Source organism: Nelumbo nucifera, chromosome 3 (genome assembly GCF_055504915.1).
Source record: "Nelumbo nucifera cultivar China Antique chromosome 3, China Antique-T2T, whole genome shotgun sequence".
NCBI lineage: Eukaryota > Viridiplantae > Streptophyta > Magnoliopsida > Proteales > Nelumbonaceae > Nelumbo > Nelumbo nucifera.
In genome coordinates, this window is record NC_142651.1 from 73053830 (window position 1) to 73078366 (window position 24537).

Here is a 24537-nt window from a genome sequence, read left to right on the forward strand (position 1 = left end):
GATGCAGTTCTGAGGATTGTACGATACTTGAAGAGAGCTCAAGATCGTGAGTTGTTATACAAGAGTGGAGGAAACATTAAGATAGAGGGATAAACTGATGCTAATTGGGGTGGTTCTATATCTAACAAGAGGTCCACTACAGGTTATTATACTTTTCTTGGGGGCAATTTGGTGACATGGAAGAGCAAGAAACAAACAATGGTAGCAAGAAGCAGTGCAGAAACTAGAATATAGGGCCATGGCACATACAACATGTGAACTAGTGTGGTTGAAGAACCTCTTACAAGAGATGGGGTACTCAATTAATACCCCTATGAAGCTATAATTGTGACAACCAAGCTATAGTCCACATTTCCTCCAATCCAATTTTTCATGAAAGAACAAAACATATAAAAGTTGATTGTTACTTTGTGAGAGAAAAGGTGCTCAGTAGAGTGATAAGTACTACATATGTAAACACAAGAAGTCAATGGGCAGACTTGCTCACCAAAGGGTTGAGTCAGGGAAGAGTGGATTACATCTAACAAATTGGGACTATATGACATATACTCACCAGCTTGAGGGAGATGTTAGAGTCGGCTGTAGAGGGGCAGTTTGGTCTTTTTGTTTTATGTTAAGAGTGTGATGTAATGTCTGATTTAAGTGATGTGTCCCATACTTAACTAGGGGCACAACAGTCTTCACTAGTTTGAACCAGTCTTTCTTCTCCTCTCCTCTTCTCTTCTCTTCCTTCTATTATTTCTCTCTTCTCTCTTTTCTCTGTTATTCTGGAACTAAAACTAATACAGATCTGAACTTTAACAGTCTGGTATGTGCATTTGAATCTCATAACCTTCAGCATTACTTGTTTACTTATTTGGAGGAATAAATCAAATATTAGATGTCAAGTTCAATAAATTACCAAAGAAATTTGATGGAGGATTCTTGGGCAAGCAGAACATTTTCAATGTAGAGTAAAGATAAATCTTTAACTAAGTTTGATTCTTGGCTTTGAAAAAAGTACCACAGAATGGCCAACTTCATGATGCAAAGGCATCGTATATCCAGCAGCAGGGGATGCCACAGCAGGATTAAGGATCCCATTTGCAGGAGGCTGATTTTGAGTCTGACATTCCAGCTTCTTTTGCTGCTCATCCTGTGCATCATTATCTGGATAAACAGAAGTTTCCAATAATTTATTTATAAAATATATATGAGCAAAAACAACCACATGGAATAGAGCTTCAAAACAAGTGATTTGCACATAAACCAACATTTTGAGTTCAAGCCAATAAGTATAGTTGAATAAACATCAAAAAGAAAGAGGGCACATGCACATCACTATCTTAAGACAATTTTTCTCCTTCCTTTACACCAACATGTAAGTCAAAATACTTTGTAGTGGAATTAACAATTTTTAGGAAACAATACACCCTTCAGAACAACTAACATAGGAGGGACCATGGTACCCCCTCTATCAGGGAAGATGTATCTGTTCTTTCTTTCATCAGTATTGAGCTTCAAAGCCTGCACTAAAAAGCAATATGCCAAACTCAGAACACCATCTAAACCTCCAGATAGAAACGCGTGCTGTCCTGGTCCATGTTAGCTACATACGCAATGTACACTGTACTTTCTATTACAAATGGCCCTTGAAATTTCTTCAATTGTTTAATCAGAATGGAAGAATAACTGTCAACTTGCCATGTGACAATACTAATTGGACTAACACTTGAACAAAGGCCCGCTTGCACTTCTTCCACAGTTGTTACATGTATTAGAAATTATACAAACTAACCTGCTGTAGATCAGGAGAGGGAAGCTAGTCGGGAAAAAAAAGAGGAAAATAAAGTAACAAACTATGAAGTACCAATAAACACAAAAGAGGAGTTTCAATGACTAATTGCATGAACAATTATCAAAAAAAAAATTGACTAATTGCACGAAGTCTGCACCAACACAGATAAAGCTACACGACAGGAGCTGCCAATGAGTCAGATCTACCCAACAAAACCAAACTAAGTATACCAGTTCTGGTTCAAAGTTGTGTCCCAATTATAATTGGGTCAATTCTAGTTTTGCCACTTCTGTCCCAAATTCCCAATTATAATTGGGTCGAATTGGTTTTAACTGTCCCAAACCGATTAAGTATACATGTCTCCATACCTCATGGGTCTAGTATTATTTGTTATTGTTCATGTCTTTAAAGTGCAAATTCAAGAGCCAATATACAAGACAAAGAAAGCCCTAATCACTCAACTCCATTCTTTTCTCTTCACCCTTGTTTTCCATTTTTCTAGTGGTTTGCTTCTCTAACTAGGAAGCGCTAGCATTTCTCACCTATGATATTTTTCTCTTTTCTGAATCTCTTAGAGTGAGAGTTTGAGAGCTGAGGTGAGACCACAAGATGCTCTAGATGCTTTCACACCAAAAGAAAGTACCAGTTTTACCTGTGTTCTTTGGTTCTCTCTCCTCTATGTGGTAACCACAGCTCTTCTCTTCAACTGGTTCTGTAATTAGGCTACTTTTCTCCACTTTTATAGCATGTTTTATCTCTTTTTAGTATATTTCTTGATTCATAGTTTATTTCAGCTTTTTCTAATGGCTACACACATTGGGTAGTGGTGGGGGCAAGGAGATCTGAAGATGAGCGAGGCAGCATTGAACATAAAGCATAGAGAGACGAGATACTGAGGTACAGGGAGAAAAGACAAAGCATGCTGTTCTCTAAGAAGATGAGATCAAAGTGTGGAAGCTCAACATTGAGAAGCACCCTTAGATGAACATTCATCTCTGCAACCCAAACCCTTTTTTATCATTACCGAATGATAGGAATCATAGGATGGCTTCTTGGACTGCGATTGTTGGATGATCTCTGTTTTTTCTCATTAAAATTCCAATGTCAATTTGTGAAAGAGAAATTGAAAATTTGAAGTTGTAGAAGACCTTTGCGGGTTGAAGTTGTAAAAGCTGTTAGCACCTCTTTTCCCATTGGCTTCAGAGGAAAAGACCAAATTGGCCTTTGTCCCCAACTGGTGTTGCTTATGTAAGGTGAATGGTGAGACTGCTTTCCGTTTCTTAATCTCATGTCCTTTTGTTTACTGTATCTGGGAATGGTTTTTTTCTCTCTTTGGGTGTAGGTGGGACCCCCTGATAGTTTGGAGAGGTCTTTTATTATGAATAATAAAGTATTTCATTAAAAATTTTAAGAATGGTTTACAATTGATACAGCATTTAGTTTTCCCAAGAGGTGCGAGACAGCCTCAGAAGTCAAAATAAATTACAGTATAGCCCATAAAAGTTGACTCCTATTCACCACTTGCTTAGCTAGTAGGTCTGCCAGCCCATTTGCCAATCTTCTCTCCCACTGAATTCTGACTGTTAAATTAGAAGTTAGACATTTGAATCTTCTCATGGCCCCCTTGAAACGCCAAGCCGCTGTCTCCAGTTCTTTCAGCCACCCAATTACAACTTTGGAGTCTCCTTCTATGACCAGATTTCTGAGGCTCAAATCTTTAGCAATTTGAGCCCCCTAAACAGCAGACATTCCCACACAGAATCCTCATCCCTTTCTTTGTCATTAAAAATTCTGTTATTTCTTTCCTCCCGAACTGTCCAAACTAAAGCAGCCCCCCCTAACACACCTCCATAAGACTCTCCCTCTTTTCTTAGGCCACCTGAAAGTAGTAGGGTCAAAAAGCCCCCCGATTTGCAAAGGCCTCCTCCACCTGCACCCAAAAAGACCAAATATCTTTTCCCAAAATTTCACAACAAAAGGGCATGACATTAGAAGATGATAACAGCTCTCTCCATTTGCTTTGCAAAGGAAACACCAATTTGGGGAGATACAAAGGTTGGACCTTTTCTTTTGTAGGTTACCCAAGGTGTTTAATTTCAATTTGGGGAGATACAAAGGTTGGATCTTTTCTTTTGTAGGTTATCCAAGGTGTTTAATTTCGCAAGAGAGACTTCCCAACAAAGGGCTTTAACCTTAGGGGGAATAGGTTTAGACCAGATTTCCATACAAAAGAAAGGCTGAGGGTTAGGGACAAAAACACAACTGAGAGAAAAAAGAAGCACAAGAAAACCACCCCATAGAATTGGGAGTCCAAATTCTAGCGTCAGGTTTAGAGAAGTCCAAACAAACATTGTCAAGGGTTTTGAGCAATGAAGCAGCTTGATCAAGCTCAGTCTCTCTCAAATCTCTTTTGAACCCCAGGTTCCAACTAAAACCCGAGGATTGGGAGAAACACACAAACCATTGAATGGATTCATTTTTAAAGAGGGATAGGGAGTACAAAGCTGGAAAAAGGTCCGTAAGGATGGAGTTACTGATCCAGGTGTCTTCCCAGAAACGAACCCGAACTCCAATACACAAACCGTTGTTTGGCCCTAATGTATTAAGAAGCGGTAAAAGGAGGGGTAGATTGTTATGGAAATGTACAAGAACAGCAATGGTGTGGACAGTATGGGAAGAAAGAAATCTGAGAACCTTTGAGGAAAAGGAAAGTAAAGACGCAATTTTTGAAATCATAGCTCTAAGAGTAGCACACTGGATCAAAACTCTGACATTGTTCAAGGACTTCAAGATGGAGAACTTTTTCAGGAATTGGGGAGCCATAACTGTCTTTTCCTCTAGAAAATAGAAAGTCTAGAGCCCCCCCCCCCCCCCGGGAGGGGTTTGATGAAACTGAATTTTGATGGCAGCAGTATGGGTAACCTGGGGCCCTCAGGCATTGGAGGGGTAATCAGGGATGAGAATGGTGCTGTTCGGGCCTTATTTTCTGGCCCAATCAAACAAGGGGACTCAGTAAAAGCAGAATTTCTAGCAGCAGTTTTTGGAGTGGAAAAAGCAAAAGAAATGGGCATTGACAGACTGATTGTTGAAGATGATTCTAAGAAAATTTTTAGAGGGATGACCAAGGAAAGGTGAAGGGGTGATTGGGCAGCTAATAAAATGATTCCAGATGCTTTGAATGGATCTCAAAAGACCTGAATATCCAAATTAGATGGATTAGGAGATCTGCAAATAGCTTGGCTGACGGCTTAGCTAAGCAAGGGGTTCAAACAAAAAAATTGTGCTGGGTACATTTGTGATTTTTTTTTTTTTTTTTTTGTTTGGGGGGGGGGCTAGTCCTGTTTCAGACTGTCCTATAACAACTCCTTGTTGCAATCTGTTCCTTGTTCTCTATTAATAAAATTCTTCTTTGTGTTGCTGATCAACAAAAAAAGATGATTGTGATGAGATTGATAATAAAAGAAAACTTGTTTTAAGAGCATTTTCATAGAGCAGTTTATTGTCGTATTACAGGTTATTATAGACGCAAAATAAGTGGCTCGGTACTGGGTCAGGAATTATAACCAATAGGGTCTGGTTCAGAACCAGAATAACCTAATTTCTTATCAGACCAGATCCAACCCATTGACAACTCTAGCTATAGCAAAAAGTAATGCCTGAATTTGATTAGAATCCCACTTGTAAGTAACTAATGAATTAATTTCCTCCACAAATTCCCTAAACATTCCAAAATATGAATTTCAGGGTCACAAACCAGAATTAAATGATCTTTCTACCCAAGGAGAAAGGGCTAAACAACTTAACTCAGCAAGGCTTATACAGTGCAAGATGTTTCACCTTTCCACTTTATCAAGGACCATATCTCTGCTTCTGTGCTAAGCTGGTTTAAGGTTCAAAGGCTAAATGCATTTGGATTTTAGTTTTCTTAAAAGAAAAATATATTCTCGTTATATATTATTTGAATCCCATTATCAAGCTTGATTATATAAAACTAACTTTATGCTTCCATGTCTTTTTGGAGCATTATCCACAACAGCACAACTTGGAAAATCAATGCTTGTATGCATCGAACCCATGGATATATGATTTATGGAGACAATAATCAGAAAAATGGAGGAGCTGATAAATAGATGGAAGGGAAAGGAATAAGCAAGCTGATGCATCAAAGTTTCCATTCAGTTGCAATAAGCATACATAGTGACACCTTTCCAAAAAAGTAATCTGACTATCATTAGCTGAATCAGAAAAAGAGAAATGGGATACCATGTCTGAGGTCATAATACCATATCTCTATAATCATGTAGATCTCCCACTGCTCTTTCCTTTCCAGATGGCCAAATGATGATTGCAAACTACTGATCAAAAGAAAAATTAATGATTTCAATCTCATCATCATCATCATCCATGCCTTATCCCAACTAAATGGGGTCGGCTACATGAATTCTTTTTCACCAATATGTTCTATTTAAAATCATACTACTGCTAAATTATTAGTGCTTAAATCATTTCTCTTTCTTTTTTGATAATTGAAAGTTAATTTCATTAATCAAATAGAATAAGGATTTACAAGCATCCCTTGGAGAGGCAGGAGGTGCAGCCTCTCCAAAACATTACAAGAGATCAGAAATAAAGATTACAAAGCTGCCCAAAATAACCCACCCCTAGAGGATCCCTGTTTAACAAGAGAATCAGCCAGAGCATTTGCCATTGTACCCATCAATTGGACTCTAAATGTTATGTGTCTTGTTAAGCAGTATACTCATGTCCTTCTTGGTCTACCACTAGCTCTTCTAGCCCCTTCCACTTGTAACAAATCACTTCTTCTAGCTGGAACTGTTGGTGGTCTTCTATGCATGTGATCAAAACCATCTTAGCCTACTCTCTCTCATTTTATCACTTATTAGAGCTACTGTTAGGTTTCTACGGAATGGCTTCATTCCTGACCCTATCCTTTCTAGTTTTTCACTCATCCATCTTAGCCTTCGCGTTTCTACCACACATTTTCTGAACATGTTGTTTCTTGACTACCCAACACTCTGCTCCATACATAGATTTCAATCTATGTACACAAATAGTAACCAGATCCAACATCCTCAAAGTTTTTACACCTTGAAAAAGAAAAGACATTGCCTTTGTTCAACTTTCCCCTTGGGGAATTAGCATACATGGGTAATACTCCTATGGTCCAGAATAGAATATCTAGGTTCTGAATGCTAAATAATGCCACATCAACACCACCTAGAACTTCTTTTTTTTTTGATAATTGAAGAGGAATTTTATTAAGACAATATGAGAACTGTTACAATCATCTTATTGAGAGGCACGAGGTGTGACCTCCCTTAAAGAGTGAAAATCACATAGCACTCACTATAAATCAAGATTACAAGGTAGCCCAGTACAAATATTCCCTCAAAACCCCTTGTTTAGCAAGATAATCTGCCATAGCGTTTGCAGACTTGCCAACCCACTGTATACTAACATTCATGTTTCTTAATAACCAGCTGGCTTTCTTTGAGAGGTTCTTGTAGAACCAAATGACTGAGCTTGGATCTGTTAACCAACCTACAACAATCTTGGAGTCACCTTGAATTTGAAGGTTCTCAACACCAAGTTGATTAGCAATCTAAATACCTTGTAAAGCTGCCAACAACTCAATCCTATTTGAGTCTCCTATTCCCACTGGACCCAAGTACAAGGCTAAGATATTACTATCCTTATCTCTCAAAATCCCTCCCATACCTGAGGGGCCAGGATTTCCTTGACTGCTTTCATACTATAGAAGTCCTTTCCTTCTTGAGGGAGCTATTAGCCACCTCTAGCCAGTTCCTTCTAAAGTCATCAAAGGAGAACAAATGGAAAAATTCTGAAGTTCTCAACCAATGAATTGCCCTTGTTAAGATACACTCTTTGATATCCAGGAGGCTTCGTTCCTTTTCTTGAAAAATTCTTGAATTTCTTTCCTCCCAAATTGTTCAAAGTGCGGATGCTCTAATAGATTTCCACATAAATCCTCCCTCTTTTTGTGGGCCATACAAAGACCGACGAGTCGAAAAGCAGACTTGCATCAGTGGGCAAATTCCACCTGCAACCAAATAAGGCAAAAATCCAATCCCAAATAGCAACAGCAAAGGAGCAAGAAATTGGTAAGTGGAAGCAGTCCTCACCATTAGCTTTGGAAAGAGTACAGCAACTAGGGGACAAGCACATAAAAGGCTTCTTTTTTATAGGCAATTTAGAGTATTGATTTTTCCATAAAACACTTCCCAACAAAACAAGATAATTTTGGGGGGAACTGGCTTAGCCCAAAGCTCCTTTACCAGAAAAAATGACTGAGGGGAGGAAGAACAGAGGGCTTTCAAAAAGGAGGCACACTAAAAGGAGACACCTCCTCAAGAGAGGGAAGCGCAGAACCACCTAATATTTGTGCTCTCATCAACTCATAATCAGCTTTCAATCCCACTAAAAATTTGGTCACATCAAGTTATTTCCACTGTTTTTGCCGAATTGACATTTGATGTCAACGAATGATAGACATTCAACTCATCTTGAAGATTTCTCATGCTGGTATAATACTCCTCAAGGCTTTGATTTCCCTATTGCAGATTAAAGTACTCTTGGTAAAGTTGGTATTATCTTGTAGTATTGTTTTGCCCATAATAAAATTTCTTATCATGATTCCAAATCTCCTTGGTTGTATCAAAAAGCATAAAATTCACACTAATTTTGAGCTCCATGCTATTCCACAACCATGTCATAATATATGCATATTATCTTGTAGTATTGTTTTGCCCATAATAAAATTTCTTATCATGATTCCAAATCTCCTTGGTTGTATCAAAAAGCATAAAATTCACACTAATTTTGAGCTCCATGCTATTCCACAACCATGTCATAATATATGCATCTTCTTGTTCACACTCATTGTACCCTTGAGAATCACATGAGGGTTTGTCATCTCTCACATGTTTCACCTTCTTCTTAGCCCTAAGGAAGGCTTCCACTAACTCATCCCAAGGCACATAATTCTCACAATTTAGTTTGATAGAGGTCATTTGCACATTCAAGTAATCAGGGGGAACCACCACACTACAGCACTAATGACTAATTATTGCTGAAAACATCTACTATCACAAGTTTCAGCAATGATAGTCAAGGCTGTCACACACACTCTCATCACCACAAAACCACAAAGAAACACCTCAAACACATACCTAAAGGTCGACAACCAAATTACATTTGTTCTCAACTGCAACACCCACTCAAACAAACTGACTATTGCATAGAAATCAACTGTGCACCAATCACACATCCCTCTTCAGTTCATCAATTAGAGGGTTTCTAGCAACCACCGAAACACCCACTTCAGCACCAACTGGAGGCATGAAAACTCCTAAACAGAGAAACGATAACTCCTTTCTGATGTCTTTTTTGATTCTCCAAAGAATCAATGAGATCTCTTCAAAACAGTAGGGTGAGAGACGATGGAAAATTCTAGGTTGATCTCTGGACTGATTACCAATGCTCTGATACCATGCTATTGGTTCAACCTGCACTGGATTCGGTCCTAGAATGAGAGAGAAAGAGAATAGAAGAAGCGGGAGAGAAAGAGAAGAGAAAGGAAGAGTAAGGAGAAAAAAACCCTTGGTTCGGTCTAGAGAGAATTCAATCAATCTCTCCAGTCAACCCGGTTGTATTTATATGTTTCTAATATGGAATACAATGACAGTTATGCTCCTAATTAAGTATGGGACATATCATTTAAAAGTAAGACATAAAGGACATAACACAAATCAATTAAAATAAGACAAAAGAACAAAATACCGCTTGACAGCCGACTCTAACAGGCACAAATTGTAAACTTGCGTTTAATCCTTCACTTATCAAAATCCAGGGCACAGAACATGCAGATCCAATATGGTTCACCACTCTTTACCTTTATTCCTTCAGTTTTGTTGAACTACATTTTATTCAATATTTTATCCCATCAAATTCAAAGAAACTTCCAAAATTCATGAAGCTCCTTACAGAATATCTTCTAAAATGTCCAATATATTTTGTTCAAACACATAGTAAGTTCTTAAGGAGTAAGGGGAGTAACAAATCAAAAGGTTGAACTTGCATTCTAGAACTATTCATGAATAACAAGCCTAAACTCACCTCCACTCTGTCGCTACCACCTTCTCCACATCAATCACACCCTCTACTTCATGAGTTTCGTCAAGAAACACTTCATCCTTGGTTCACTCAGCATCTTCCTCAACATCGTCATCACCTTCCCTTATTTCACACAAAGGCACAGTCCTATGTTTCTTTTTCTTAAACTTTTAAATGATCCCTCCCTATTATGACCTTCCTTCTCTAAACACCCCTTCCCGTCTTCTACTTCTACTTCCTCTATCTCATCGTCCCTTTGAATAACCACACAATATCTTCCCCTGTAACTGGATCGATTATCATTCCATCCATAGTTACATCAATCCCAGCGCATCTATCTCCACCCTCTTTCTCACTCCCAATTATCTCCCTTTCCTCCCCTTCTTACTAGAAATAACTTAGCACAAATACTCTCCCCACCTCCAAAATCAACTCCCTCCCTTCCCAGAATATCCTTCAACCTCCCACTTGAACCTCCCTTTTCCACTGGAACCATCAGTCATCTCCCCCTTCCTTTATTTTATCTTCCTTTGACTTTTTTTGGTAAGTAACAAGTAAAATTCATTCATTAAGGAACTGAAAAAATCCTAGACTACATCAAACAGGCCCCAGAGGAATAAGAGGTCAGGTACAAGGCTGAAGCTAAAGCTAAACAAAAAGAAAGACTAGAAAGTTACAAATTACAGCCCGGCCCTGGACAACCCCACTCTAACTGATATTTTGATGCTCCCGCTCTAACCAATGTGTCAGCCATCGAATTGGCACTTACTTCTGGGTATCCAATTCAATGAGATGTTCAAGGGGTCCCCTAGGAAGAGTGCCTGTCTTACCATAGGCCTCATCCTCCAAGGAATTTCTTCTCTGTTCTTCATCCAAGTGATAACTGTTTGGCAATCTCCTTCGATGTCCACTTCTTTCAACCCCTTTAATGATAGCAACTTTAACCTTTGAATGACCACCAACAGTTCAGCCCTGAGAGAGATTCCATATCCAAAAGGACCTGAGAAAATTTTACAATGTTCCAAACATTAATCATCCATATCCAAAATCAAACTTGTAAACTTTCTTTGTCACAAAACTTTATTCGTTTGTTCTCCTTCAAAAGTTTCAGCCTGTTGACCCCAACAATGATCTACCGCACTCACACAGCCTACTGAGGTTACATGCCTTTAACATAAAATGGTTAACTTCTCCACCGGGCCTAAACCTATAACCCAGCCCACACGCCTCGTTCAAAATTATTCCTCCCACAAGACCTTTCCTCAATCCAGATTCCTGACTATTCACGACCCCCAATAAGATATCATGTGTGGGATCCAAATCCAAAGAAACAAAAGTCTCCACTTGGTTCGGTTTTGAACCAACTTCCCCTTTGGCTTCCCCATCACGCTACTCACCTCATTGGATAATTGGAACTTAATACCAATTATCAAAAATTGTTCAGGAAAGCTGCCATACACATGTTCCCCTACCCTATTTAAACCTCCAATCTTGGTAACCTTCACTACGATAGAAATGGCAACAGTGCAAGGCGGGGGTTCCTTTTTTTTTATGAATGATAGAAATTTTATTAGACTAGGAGAAATATCACAAGGGTACAGAGTACATCCAGGAGAGGCGCAAGATGCAGCCCCATCTGGAAACAAGATTACAACTGAACCCAAAATAAATCAGATCTATGCACCCCACATTTTGCGAAAAAAAATCAGCCATCTAATTAGCTGAACGTCTTTCTCATTGGACTGAGATTATCATATCCCTGGCCAGCCACTTAAATCTTTTCATATACTCTTTATATTCCAAATTACCATTTCAGGTTCCTTCAACCAACCTATTACCAGTTTAGAGTCACCTTCCACTACCAGCCTGTCATAATTTAATTCTCTAGCAATCTGCATTGCTTGTAAGACAGCTCAGAACTCCGCAAAGGCCGAATCCCCTACTCCAACTGGACCTGAAAAAACAGCAACAATATGACCTTCAGAGTTTCTAAAAACTCCTCCTATACCAGCCAGGCCTGGGTCCCCTAGACTGCTTCCATCAAAGTTCAGTTTGATGAAGCCTTCGTCCGGTGGTTTCCAGCCAACAGGTTTGACTCTCTTAGAGGAGCTTCTAGCTACCACTTCCAAATTCCTCCACAAATCATCAAAAAGAGAACTCAGAAAATAATATTAGAGACTTGGCCCACATTATAGCTCTATATAAAATGCATTCCAGCACTGCTTCCTTACTTCTTTCTTTATCATTGAACACTCTACCTTCCTTTCCTCCCACACCATCCAAATCAATGCAGCCCTTAGACATCTCCAAAAAATCTTACCCCTTCTCTTTGACCAACTGAAAGTCGTCGGGTCAAAGAGGTTTCCGATCTGAATAGGTAAACTCAAATACCCCGTCCCAGACCACGAACTCAAATACCCCACCCCGTGCCCCAACAAGGCTAGAAATCCAAACCCCTTCTCTTTGTTTTTTTTAAACCTACTTATAACTATATTATATTATGTAATATTATATAATATAAATATATATTTGATAAAATATAATATATTAAAGTTATATATATATATATAAAGACACACTTTTAGCCAGGGTGAGTTCGAGGCAGGGTGGACAAATACCACCCCTACCCCACCCCCAGTCACTAGAGTTTCGGGTTTCCCTGAAACCCACCCTAAACCAGTGGTCAAAAAACCTGCCCCAACAGATCAGAGCCCCGATTTGTCTTTTCAAACCCATATAACACTTTTCCTTGTTTGAACTATCCAACCAAACAGTGCCATGTAATCCATCTCTTTCGCCCTTCTCATCTCTCTCTCTCTCTCTACAACTCTCTTTCCACAGCCCTGCTTCAATGGAAGACACCAGCCACATTTTGTTTTATTAATTCCTTATAAACTACAAGTGCAAAGTGTTTTTCATCATTGAAGAGAAATAGCATCTCTTCCCCATAAGACACTAATTAGGACACTAAGAAGGGCTTCTTTTTTAACCAATTATGAATTGTCTAGAAATATGCAAACAGCTTTCTACACATCAATTTCTTAGGCTTCATTCATTGCTGTATTCCCAAGACACCTGCTACTGGCAATCATCTTTCTGTCAGATTATCAAATGTTAGCACTATTTCTCCTTATAACCTGGGACAGCTAGGTTCATGGATATTACAAGCCTGATCCCCAGTTGCCTATCAAACTACAAGTACACAAGCTTATAATATGCTCCCAACAATAACAAAATAAGTCCATCTGAATCCTCTTTGCAGCAACGATATGAAATAGAGAGAAAAGACTGCATCATAGACCTACCCCAGTTTCTACCACCCAATAGCACCATTTCTCTTTCTATTTTCCTCTCCCTAAGCATCCAAGATACCTGGATATTTCTCCAACATCTAAAACTTCCCTGCAATATACAAGTCACTCTACAGTAATTTGAGACATCCTAACAAAAGGAAATACATGGTAGATGCCTGAGTTAATCCACAGGAACATCTTAAATAAGAAATCACTCATCTAAACCACCTTCCCCACTGTCCAGAAGCTCATTCACCACAACCATCCAAACCACTTTCCATTCATCCTTTCATTCCTTCAGCCCTTAGCCATCAGCAGGCCATCTAGAATCCTTCCAATGCATCAAGATAAAGAAATAGCATCATTGTCCAACATATTAAGTCCCTAGTGGTAAACATCCAGATTAGGTGATCATATATCTAGCAGTCTTACAAGCCACTCCTGAATACCCTCTTACACCCTTGCCAACATGCCATCTAGAATATGCCTACATGCTCTAAGGCAGAAAATACCATCATCCTCCAATATAATCAGCCCCGTGTATAGAATGCCTAAACTATTTAAAAATCAATAAGCCCCCTAGCATAACTTGATGGGTTCCAAAAAGTCGTGGTCAATGGTGTTATACCACAACTTACGAATTGCTGATGTTGGAGCAAGTGGTTGATGAATTCCCTTTGTGTTACCCAGAAAATACATATTTGCAATGAAGACCAACTAAAATCACTTTGCTAAAGATCGTTTCAATGAATCAATTGCAATTGTCAGAGAAAATTAAAACATTTACAAGGGTTATTTCCTTAAGGGAATAAGAGGCAACAAACCAAGGATATCAAGCTGGTGTCATATGGGGTGGTGTACCATATCCAACACCAATATGCTAGGACTGCAATGATTTCATTGGTATATAAACAAGTGCACAGGACAATTACTCATGGAATGAATGGTGAATGCAAACATCCCAGAAATATGAAGATCTTTTACAACATCACATGCATGAAAATCCAAGTTATGAGATAATAACAGTGGATAACTATTCCAGTAAACGTGGCTAGCAAAATGCCATCTACAATTTCCAGTCATTGTAATCCCTTTCTTTTTCTGCTTTTCTGCTTAAGAAATTCCAATAATCACTGAATCAATATCATTCACCAAGTGATAGCAAAATAAATAAACCTAACGATTTCACCATGCCAGAACCCAGAAATCAATTGACTTAATTGACTTCTTATTGGGGCAACATCATCCAATTATGCAAATTAAAGGGTGGGTGTGCATCATAAATGGAAAGTTCAGGATTTCTAATTTTCCCCAACTGTTCTCTGTATATTTGGTCTGCTCCTCATGATTTGCATTGTTTTTTTTTTTGTTCAATAACAGCAACTTTTATTAAGAAAAGAGATGACTCATGATTTGCATTGTTATCCAAAGCAACAACAAAACATTGGCAGAACCAATGAGGTGTAAAGGCAATTGTTGCTTATTTTTGCACAATCCAATCTTGCATTCACATACAAAGAGGCCTTTGCCCAGTAAGGACTTGTGAAGTATTTTGGAGGATTGTTTTACATAAAATTCTTCAAAGAGGGTTACAATCATAAAAAATAATGTTTGAGAAAATTTTGAGAAAAAAAAAAGTACCAGAATTAGATGAAAAATCATGGACAGATGTCATGATATTCAGATATTGAATCACCAACGACTCGCTTCCTCAAGTGAAACAGGGAGAAGATATAGAAGCACAATCCAAGTCAATCTGATATGAAAAGCTTTAGTTAGAAGAACTGATTGAGGTCTCTGTATCATATGCTACGGTTTTGATAACCACTGAAATCCAATCTCATCTCCATTAACGCCTAATGCACAATCCTTCTGATCCTTCCAAGGAAATAAAGAGCATGAAAAAAACCTGAAAAACAACCTGCATTACTAGAGAGGAAAAACAAAGCTAAAAATCAAAAAATATAAGAAAAGTTAAGTATGAGATTTTCAATTACCAGCCATCAAAACACATATCAAATGGAAAAACTATTATGTTTCACCAAGCCTGTAATAATTTCTGGGTCTCACAAAACAATTGAAAATTAAGAGGTACCACCTATTCTTCCAATCTAAAAAAAACCACCTGTGAAATGGAATGACACTCCTTAAAAAATGCTGATGATATCATGGAAAAGATGGAAAAGGATTTTGTTTCTTCCTCAGTTTTGCCTTGTTATTAACCTTTTGGAAATGTTGAGTCCCAAGTCCCTACATCTTTTTTTATCAGTAGTTCTGAGCCCTTACACCTTTCCTTTTTTTGGTAATAACTAATAACTAGAAGTCACTCGAGAGAGAGAAAAGAAAAGGCAAACAACAACTCCCAAACAAGAAACTCAAACCAGCCAAACCTCAACAAAACCAGCAAAACCCAAAACCCAAGATTATCACCAAAAAACCCACGCACCTCAAAGGCAGCACAAATAAAACACACTTCAGCGCCCCTGAAAAAAACAAAACAAACTCTCTTATCAAGGCCTCACCAAATCACCCTCAAGGACTACATCCTTTAAAAGACTGGCCATTAAAAACTTCTTGAGGCTTTCTTGACTTCAAGATCTTCTTGTTTGGTCTAATCCCGAAAAGACTCCCTTCTGGTCTAGTAAAATCCTTTGAGACCAGAACATCTCGATGTTTTCTCTGTTTTTCAAGTCTTCCATATGCTAAAACCAAGGTTCAAAGTATCGATGCAGGGCGATACGCCGGTAGGGCGTATCAGCCTGTATCGGTACTCTTTTTTTGTTTTTGTTTTCGTTTTTGTTTTATTTTTTTTTCAAATCTGGTTCAGAGGGGCCAGTTTAAGGCCGGTCTACCCCCTGAACCACTTGCCAACCCGAAACACCCCCTGTAGGGGCGTATCAGGAAGGCTCTGATACAATACGTATCGGCTGATACGGGCTGATATGTATCGATACTTTTGAACCTTGGCTAAAACATTCTTCCAGAAATCCACCAAGCAAGAAAGATTCTCATTAATCCTTTCCAGTTCCAGGACTGTGTTTTTCTCAAAGAGCTGGACTGCTGAACATCAACCAAAGCTTCAGTTTTTTCACCAACAGCTCCTACCAAACTAAATGTATTTAAATCAATGTGGCCTTCCTCAATCAGCGGTGGGTGCACCTAGAAATCTCCAAGATTCTCCCTTACAGGCAACGCATAGGATTTCTCCAAATCTTGGAACATTTTCCTTGTAAAAGATTCACCTCCCAAAACAAACAAGCCTAGAGCTTTACCTACATCCACAATCATGTCCACAACCTAAGTTAAATCAACAGCTTTATCAATCTGATGAGTCTCATCTATACAAGCTTCTTCCCCACCATCCTCATCGGAAGATAGGGCATCAACAGGACTCTTTTTAACTTCAGTCTCTTTCAAAAGTCTTGTTCTGTATAATCACTTCCTGTAAGTTCTTTTCCTATTATAAACTTCCGTTCTCACATCAGTCTGACCTTTTCCTTTAGTTCTTTCCTCATCCTCTATCCCTTTCTCCTCTAGATTACATGTCGAATCCAAACAGGAGTGTGGACCTTCCACTGTTCTTTCCCTACCACCATCGGGATTCAGCACTAGGAACTGTTCCGTACCCTCTGACAATATAGCATCAGCCCCCAACTCTTTTGGTTGTTTTACCCTCAATTCTCATCCCCTTATTCTGTGGTTTTGATGGGCATGCCTTGGGATCCTTTAATCTCTTTCCCAATGTTCAGAGGGTGTTCCTGCACTTGTGCAAACCAGTAAAAAGAACTTGAATTGCATCCCAGAGGAGCCCACCCAGCTTTTGTCAAACTCAGAAAACAAGGAGTCAATGTAGCCTACCTCCGATGAACACTTGTGTTCCAAAACATTGCAGTTGAGGGAGATGCAATCCACAGACTCTTTCTTTACCCCTAAAAACCCTTTATTGAACGAGACAACATGGAAACAACTCCCAAACCTCTGTGATCCTTTGGTCCTTCACCTTTCTTCTCCATAGTCGATTGATTTCTTAGGTTTTCTTGGAATGAATCTTGTCAGTTCTCAGAACATTCACCATCAGTGGTAGGAATATCTTTTTTTTTATCAATAACAGAAATCATTTTATTAATGGACAATAATATTACAACATTCCGGGAAGAGGTAAAGAGGCTTAACTCTCCTAGAAAAGAAAGAAGAAAAGAATATTACAATACAGCCCAAAACATCTGTTCCCTTCCCACCCCTTGTTTTGATCAGCGTAAGAATATCTTGTGACAAAACATTTGTATTCACCCCCTCCAAACACAACTCGTAGTCTTCCCCTGAAGTCATCTCGTTCCTTCTTCAGCAACATCTGCAAGTTCTAAATCTTTGCTCGACTCAAATAAGTTCCTGTTCATAGGAACAGAGTTGGACTGCAATAGTGCCAAACTGGCCAAATGTTTGCCTAGACTAGGGCTGTCAATGGGTCGGGTCTACCCGATAGAACCAAACCGACCGAACCAATTATGTTGGTTCTGGTTCAGAGTTCTATCCCATTGGGTCGGTTCTGGTTCTTTATTGTGTGTCCCGATTATTACCGGTTCGAGACCGGTCTTAGCTGTCCCGAACTGACTCAGACCCGAACCGATTAAATATCATAACATTTATGATATGTTAATGGTATTTTACGTAATATCAATTATAGTAGATGTCTAAAATTGTCCATCTAGTAGAAGTACTTTAATGAAATCCCATGCACCCCTAAACCCTTTCGTTTTTCACTCTTTCTATTATTGACTACTAGTTCTAAACCCTAAACTATTCTCATCTCATCTGCTGCCCACTAAGGGAGACACCTACACCAAAATCAAACACCACTCACAAAACTTTGAGACGTTGCAGTTGTAGGCGATAGGCACAAGACCAGATCTGTTTATTTGGAAGTGTAGTGACGGCATCTATGCAGAGAATACAAGAATAGAAAGAACAGCAGCGGCAAGTAACCATTAATTGGTGATTTTTCTTCTTAAACCGCAGCAGGAAATGACCATCTGATCTGAGCTATGGTTTTTTTCTTCTTGAACGGCAGAAACATGTTGCAGCGGCAGGTAGCACTTTGAGCTGTGTTTTCTTCCTCTATGTGGTTCTATTTTTATTTTTTGTTTCTTTTGGTACATGGGGATGCTTGACGGCCCAATCATAGAGGGTTATCATTGCCTCTTTGCCTAAGCTCCTATTTACAACTCTGCCAAGTATTTTCTACAATCAATTTGATTCCAGCAGCCATTAGGGCAGATTCAATTGCAGACTTGCAGCTTTACCTCTTAATCTTTGAAGGAAAACCCTCTGAATTGTTCTTATCGGGCCAGACCCAATTAGCCCGATTAATAATGGGTTTGGTTCTGGGTCCCAAACTACTGTTCCGATAGGGTCTGGTTCGGGACCGGGACAACCTAATTTCTTGTTGGTTCGAAACAGTTTCATCCTGTCCTGAACCATTGACAGCCCTAGCCTAGACTGACCCCACTTGGTCCAACATTTAAACCCTTTTGACTTTTCGGTCTAGGGACTTAGAGTTTTTCAAATTTACAATAGAAGCCTCTGACCTTTCACCTTCGACTACCCCCTTTCTCTACAACTCTCCCAGCATAGAACGAACAGCAGAAGGTTTCACTGCCTACTTTTATCGCCTCTTTTTTTTTTGAAGAGTAATGAAGAAAAACTTTATTAAAAATAAAAGCAGGTAAAATCTGTTCAGGTGTCAAGATGGCACCCTACTACAAACATACATCAAAAGCATCAGACTGGACTGAAAAGATTCACATTACAAACTGATACAGAATGACTCCCAGCATACTCCCCTACTTTCCTAAAGACCCATAGATCCCACAAGATGACCAAACCTCCTGCCAACTCCACCTCATTCAATTCCAATGGCTCTAAAAACCTCTGTACTCCAAGCATGTAACAGTATTCCATAGACATCAATCCAAACAAATCTCATTTTCTCGACATCCTTTACAAGACAGGGCGACCATCTACTGAAAAAATATTTCTGGATTCCTTTTCTCCCTGTCCCTTCCCTAGCTAGGGCTTCTTCCATGTCTTCTTTTTTTTTTTTTGATCAATTCTTCCATATCTTCTCTCCACCAGAAGCTAAAGAGAAATAGTGATGTGATGCCCCCAACTTTCAAACATAGGAGAAACTCAAATTTCTCCACTCAGCACTTGTCCATTTCTCCACATCTCTAATAGCAGGGTCCATGTGAACAAACCTACTTACTAAATATCTATTTGAAACTCCAATCTCTCTTCTACCTTGCCTACTTCCCTAACAGACCCCTTTGTCAAAGTTGACATTGGTTCTAGCCACGTCGCAGCTGCCAAACCCAAAATTCTGTTCAAGCCCACCGATTCTTTGTCTTTGTTCAACATCATTGTTCACTATCACTGTTCACCTTCACATCACCGAGCCCACCAATTCTCTTGTCTTTGTTCAAAGAGCAGCAGCTCTTCATTCAGCTTTTCCACTAACTGGATCATTGAGCAGGGATGTCTAGAGAATTCTATCACTTTCAAGCCCCTACACCTGAATAAACTCAAATATTAATATAGTATTTTTGTTGTTCATTCACTTCTGCATTTTTTAGATTATTTCCCACCTTTATTTGGGTCAAGATGGCATCCTCTTGTAGATACATGGATCATTCTCCCCTAACTTTCTTGCTCCACCAATGTCAAAAGGAAAGATACTAAGGTGTTGCACAAGGGCAACTTCTCTTCGGAACATTTGGGAGGGGAAACAACAATAGTTGATGACAAAAAGAGGACCTGAAGAATATCATCAATCTAATGATCATCCAAGCAATAAACTGAGTGTTAACCACAAACAGTTTAGTGTGGTCTCTATGGACTCTTACCAAGAGAATGGCAACCAACTTCTAATTTTACCATTCACAGATCACAAATGGCCAGTACAACAGGCATGGAACCACGAACACAAGGACTTCATAAGCTAAATTTTGATAGCTATTCCAGGAAAATAGCTAGGAAAGGCAAGGTACCATTGCTAGGGAAGCCAAATCCTTGGCCGAATAGCTTATTTAAATGGGTACTAAGGTGCTAGTTTCTTTACAGAAGCTTAACTAGAGGAGTGAATAAAGTTTATTTATATCAGGGAGACTATGCTCCTGGAAAATTGAATGCTGCAAATTATGTAATTTTTGCTTTATTTTGTCAGTTAGGAGACTGTGGTCCCCTTCTTGCTGATTTATCCTTTGGAGAGGCTTGGGGTTGTATCCAGCTTTTCTCTAATTTATGAAAACTCTCTTGATCTTGTCATTGACTCAGAGAGAGAGAGAAAGAGAGAGAGAGAGTTCCACTGTTGCTCAAAAGCAAAGCAATACAAAAGAACTTAAAAGTTCTCAAGACTGCATCATTAAGTTCCATTAACTTTCCCAATATCTCTTGATATCATCAATTCTATTATTTGTATTATTGCTGTTAGGTACTCTCTTTTTTTTCTTTTTTTTTGCCTGCTTAGTAACATATGAATAACAAAAGCTTTTTGCATTATCAAATATAAATGGACAATGAATATAACAAAATATGAGATGCAACATGCACTCAAAATGATAGATAGTCCTGCCATCTCATAGAGTAGCCATCAAATGATCCAAATGATCTATCTAAAATTTCTAATGTAGCCACCATCTCCAATGGATAAAGATTGGAACCAATGTTGCTAGAACCCATGGTATACAACTGAAACTGAAGGCTTAGGCTTCTATAGAAGACCCTTGATAAAACAGAATGTCAGTTCAAGCTTCAAATAGTTGACCACAACTAATTTGGATGAATCTTGGTTAACAAACAAAGCTTGGATCCTGCCTTATAAAATGATTTTGAATTTACTTGCAGAGGAGAATACTTAGTGACCCAGTTCCAGAAAATTCTTTTTTTTCTTTTGTTGATAATATTAGTCCAGATAATTCTTGACTTATAACAATGATAGCTTGGATCTTGTGTTATAAAATGGCATTTAATAAGAGTCCATGCCTTCATGCATTTCAAAGATTGTATGCGGATGAAAGGGAATTACTCCAGATGAATAATATAGGCTTATCCAATGCATGATGGATCTTAAAGTTCAAAAATTTGTTAACCTATAAAAAAAACTATGAAAAATAAAATCAAAACATACGCTTCTATACTCCTATTCTTTTAGTGTTAAAAATTTGAGTCCTTGATTTACATTATCTGGTTGACTACTTCAAATCCAGTTAAGTATTAGAATATTGATTGGAGTATCAGATTCTGTCATGTCACCATTCTAGCCTGTAGATATAATTATTTAATTTATTGGTAAAACTTATAAAAAGCTAAGTTACAGGAATGGTTAAGAATAGACAAACTTTACATGGAAAATATACCACTATAGACAGTTGATCGAGAAGGATTCAATCTTTTCAAAATCATTGATCATTCTATGCAGTGACCTCAGAAAACTTCAAAACTACTACAGTAACATCACTATCCCCTGCAAGAACATTCAAGAACCACAACAATTAACTCTGATCCTTCAACACTCGCACTCATAAAGAAGATGCTAAGAGCGCCCTTTTTATCTATTCTAAAGTGATGAAACTAAAATATCATTACTTGAAACACCGCCAATGCTGGCAAACAGGAAATGCAAAATCGTGGGTCTGTGTCATTCTCTAGTTGATCCCCCATTCTTGTCATTTCCAATTGGTCAATTCTCAAGAATCAACTTGTCACTCTTTCTCCATGATCCACCAATCAAGACCCATGACGTAACTAACAACCTCAGAACCAAACCAACTAGCCCCTTAGCAGTAACAACCAAAACAACACAGACAAAACACCAAAACCATCACCCAAATCCAACAAACAACCACCTCCTCATCACAAAGAACAGACCGAATTGCTCAAAAACTTTTAAACACTGCGAATTCAATCAATAGTTAGGGGTAACTCCTATAATAGAAACGCATGCAAATCAACAGAGCCGAAATAAAACGATCGGACGACGAAACCAACCAACATAAACAGTTTAATCAAACAAATAACTGAAACTGAGATCAGCAACAAAAAATGACATACAGATCGAGCCCCTAGGGTTCCGTTTTCTCTTACCTCAAAAAACAAATTTAACTTAGAGCTTCTCGTCTCCCTCTATTTCTCTGCTGCAACTTCGAAATGGATTTCGTTATCAGTGTACATCACAGCATCCATGCGGGACATTTTCGCTTTTATCTCCCTTTATATTTAATTATTTATTAATTTATTCAAAATTTCCAAATTTTCTTTAATTTTTAAATTTTAATATTTCGTGGCGCTCGGCTAGTTATGTTCACGCATCTTTCGAGCTTCCGGGCTGCATCTGGACCGTCGACTATGGAGATGATGACAATGGATGGATGGATGGATATAGTGTTCGGATATTTGGGCAGTTATGAAATCTGCCGGGCAGCCTGACAGAACCCCTTCTGCTCCATCCACAGCCACAGAAGGAGGCGATACTCTGCGGGGCCCACGACGTGACTGGCTGAGATTGAGGGTGGGTGCTGACCGATTGATGCTACTAGAAAGTCTCTTTTTTTTTTTACTGGTAAAGTTTCTTGAGTTGTATACTTTTATTCTTTCGTTGGGTTTGCTTTTATTTTCTTTTTTCTTTTTATTTTGTCACTTTGAAATATACTTTAATCATGTGGATGAGGAGAAGCCATGCAAAAAGCCACGTGTTGATTAATGAACGGTCATGACATGCACCGGAAGGATAGGATGATGGGATGAGAAAATGGGTGGAAATTTTTCATGTTCCCTAGTTCGGTTGCAAAAGAAAAATTAACCCTATTAACAATTATTAATTAATTATATTTTTATTATTTTATATTTTATAATTAATTAACATTGATAATTATCTAATTAATTATTATTTAATATTTAATATTTAAAATATATTAATATTTAATATAAAGTAATTAAATTATCTTTAATTATTTAAAATTTTTATTTTTCATTTTTTTATTGAATCAATAGTTACATTAATAACAAAATCCTTATTTATTTATTCATTATTACTTAGTTAATTAATTATTAACTATTTCTGTTAATTATTACTTATATAATAACATTTTTATTAATTAGTATTTTACTATTATTTTAAATCTATAATTAATTAATTAATTAATTAATTAATATTTTACATTTATTAATATATAAGTTATTATTAATAAATGTAAAATGGTGCTGACCGATTGATGCTACTAGAAAGTCTAAGAATATCTTTTTTTGTACTGGTAAAGTTTCTTGAGTTGTATACTTTTATTCTTTCGTTGGGTTTGCTTTTTTTTTCTTTTTTCTTTTTATTTTGTCACTATGAAATATATTTTAATCATGTGGATGAGGAGAAGCCATACAAAAAGCCACGTGTTGATTAATGAACGGTTCTCGACTCGGTATCCATTTTAGCATATGCTAGTGCTACGGTCATGACATGCACCGGAAGGATAGGATGATGGGATGGGAAAATGGATGGAAATTTTTCATGTTCCTTAGTTCGTTTGCAAAAGGAAAATTAACCCTATTAACAATTATTAATTAATTATATTTTTATTATTTTATATTTTATATTTAATTAATATTGATAATTTCTAATTAATTTTTAATATTTAAAATATATTAATATTTAATATGAAGTAATTAAATTATATTTAATTATTTAACATTTTTATTATTTATTTTTTCAATGAATCAATAGTTAGATTAATAACAAAATCCTTATTTATTTATTCATATTACTTAGTTAATTAATTATTAATTATTTCTGTTAATTATTACTTATATAATAATATTTTTATTAATTAGTATTTTACTATTATTTAAAATCTATAATTAATTAATATTTTACATTTATTAGCATATAAGTTATTATTAATGATGGTGCGCAATCCGGGCACTCCTAGGTGGCAGCTGACTGGCTCATCGCTGGCGATGGACGGTACTTGAGAAGAGAGCGGTGAAGGATTTCCGGGGGACTTACCCGGTGGGAATACTCTGATGCTTAAGTTAGAGCGCTAGAGAAACTAGTAAAGAGTGTAAAGAAGGCTATGGTAGGTCGAGCTAGATCATTGAGTTAGCTCCAGAGAAGGTTCGAGATATTCAATATATGATATCAGATCTTCGAGAGAGCCCTTTCCTTCAACTAGGGGGCTCTTATATATGAGTGTTCTTGTCAAATCGGGCATAACCGCCACTGGACCTCTGTCGCTATCGTTATCCGCCTGGTCTGCGCAGGTAACCGTTGCA

General features: G+C 37.9%; 1 protein-coding gene across 12 annotated transcripts in view; it reads right to left on the reverse strand.

Moving 5' to 3' along the window:
- LOC104585873 (nuclear transcription factor Y subunit A-7) overlaps window positions 1–22517 on the reverse strand; it is a 40712-nt gene extending 18195 nt beyond the window's left edge. The window contains exons 1-5 of one of the 12 annotated variants that reach the window (XM_088899908.1): window positions 21865–22350; window positions 21636–21742; window positions 14866–15133; window positions 6041–6129; window positions 1004–1149 (exon numbers count right to left, since the gene is read on the reverse strand). In XM_088899908.1, coding sequence (XP_088756034.1) covers window positions 1004–1149; window positions 6041–6077 — 183 coding nt within the window. In that variant the 5' untranslated portion in view covers window positions 6078–6129; window positions 14866–15133; window positions 21636–21742; window positions 21865–22350. The other 11 variants (XM_088899906.1, XM_088899912.1, XM_019200585.2 and 8 more) reach the window with 11 other exon arrangements.
- Window positions 22518–24537: the final 2020 nt, after the last annotated feature.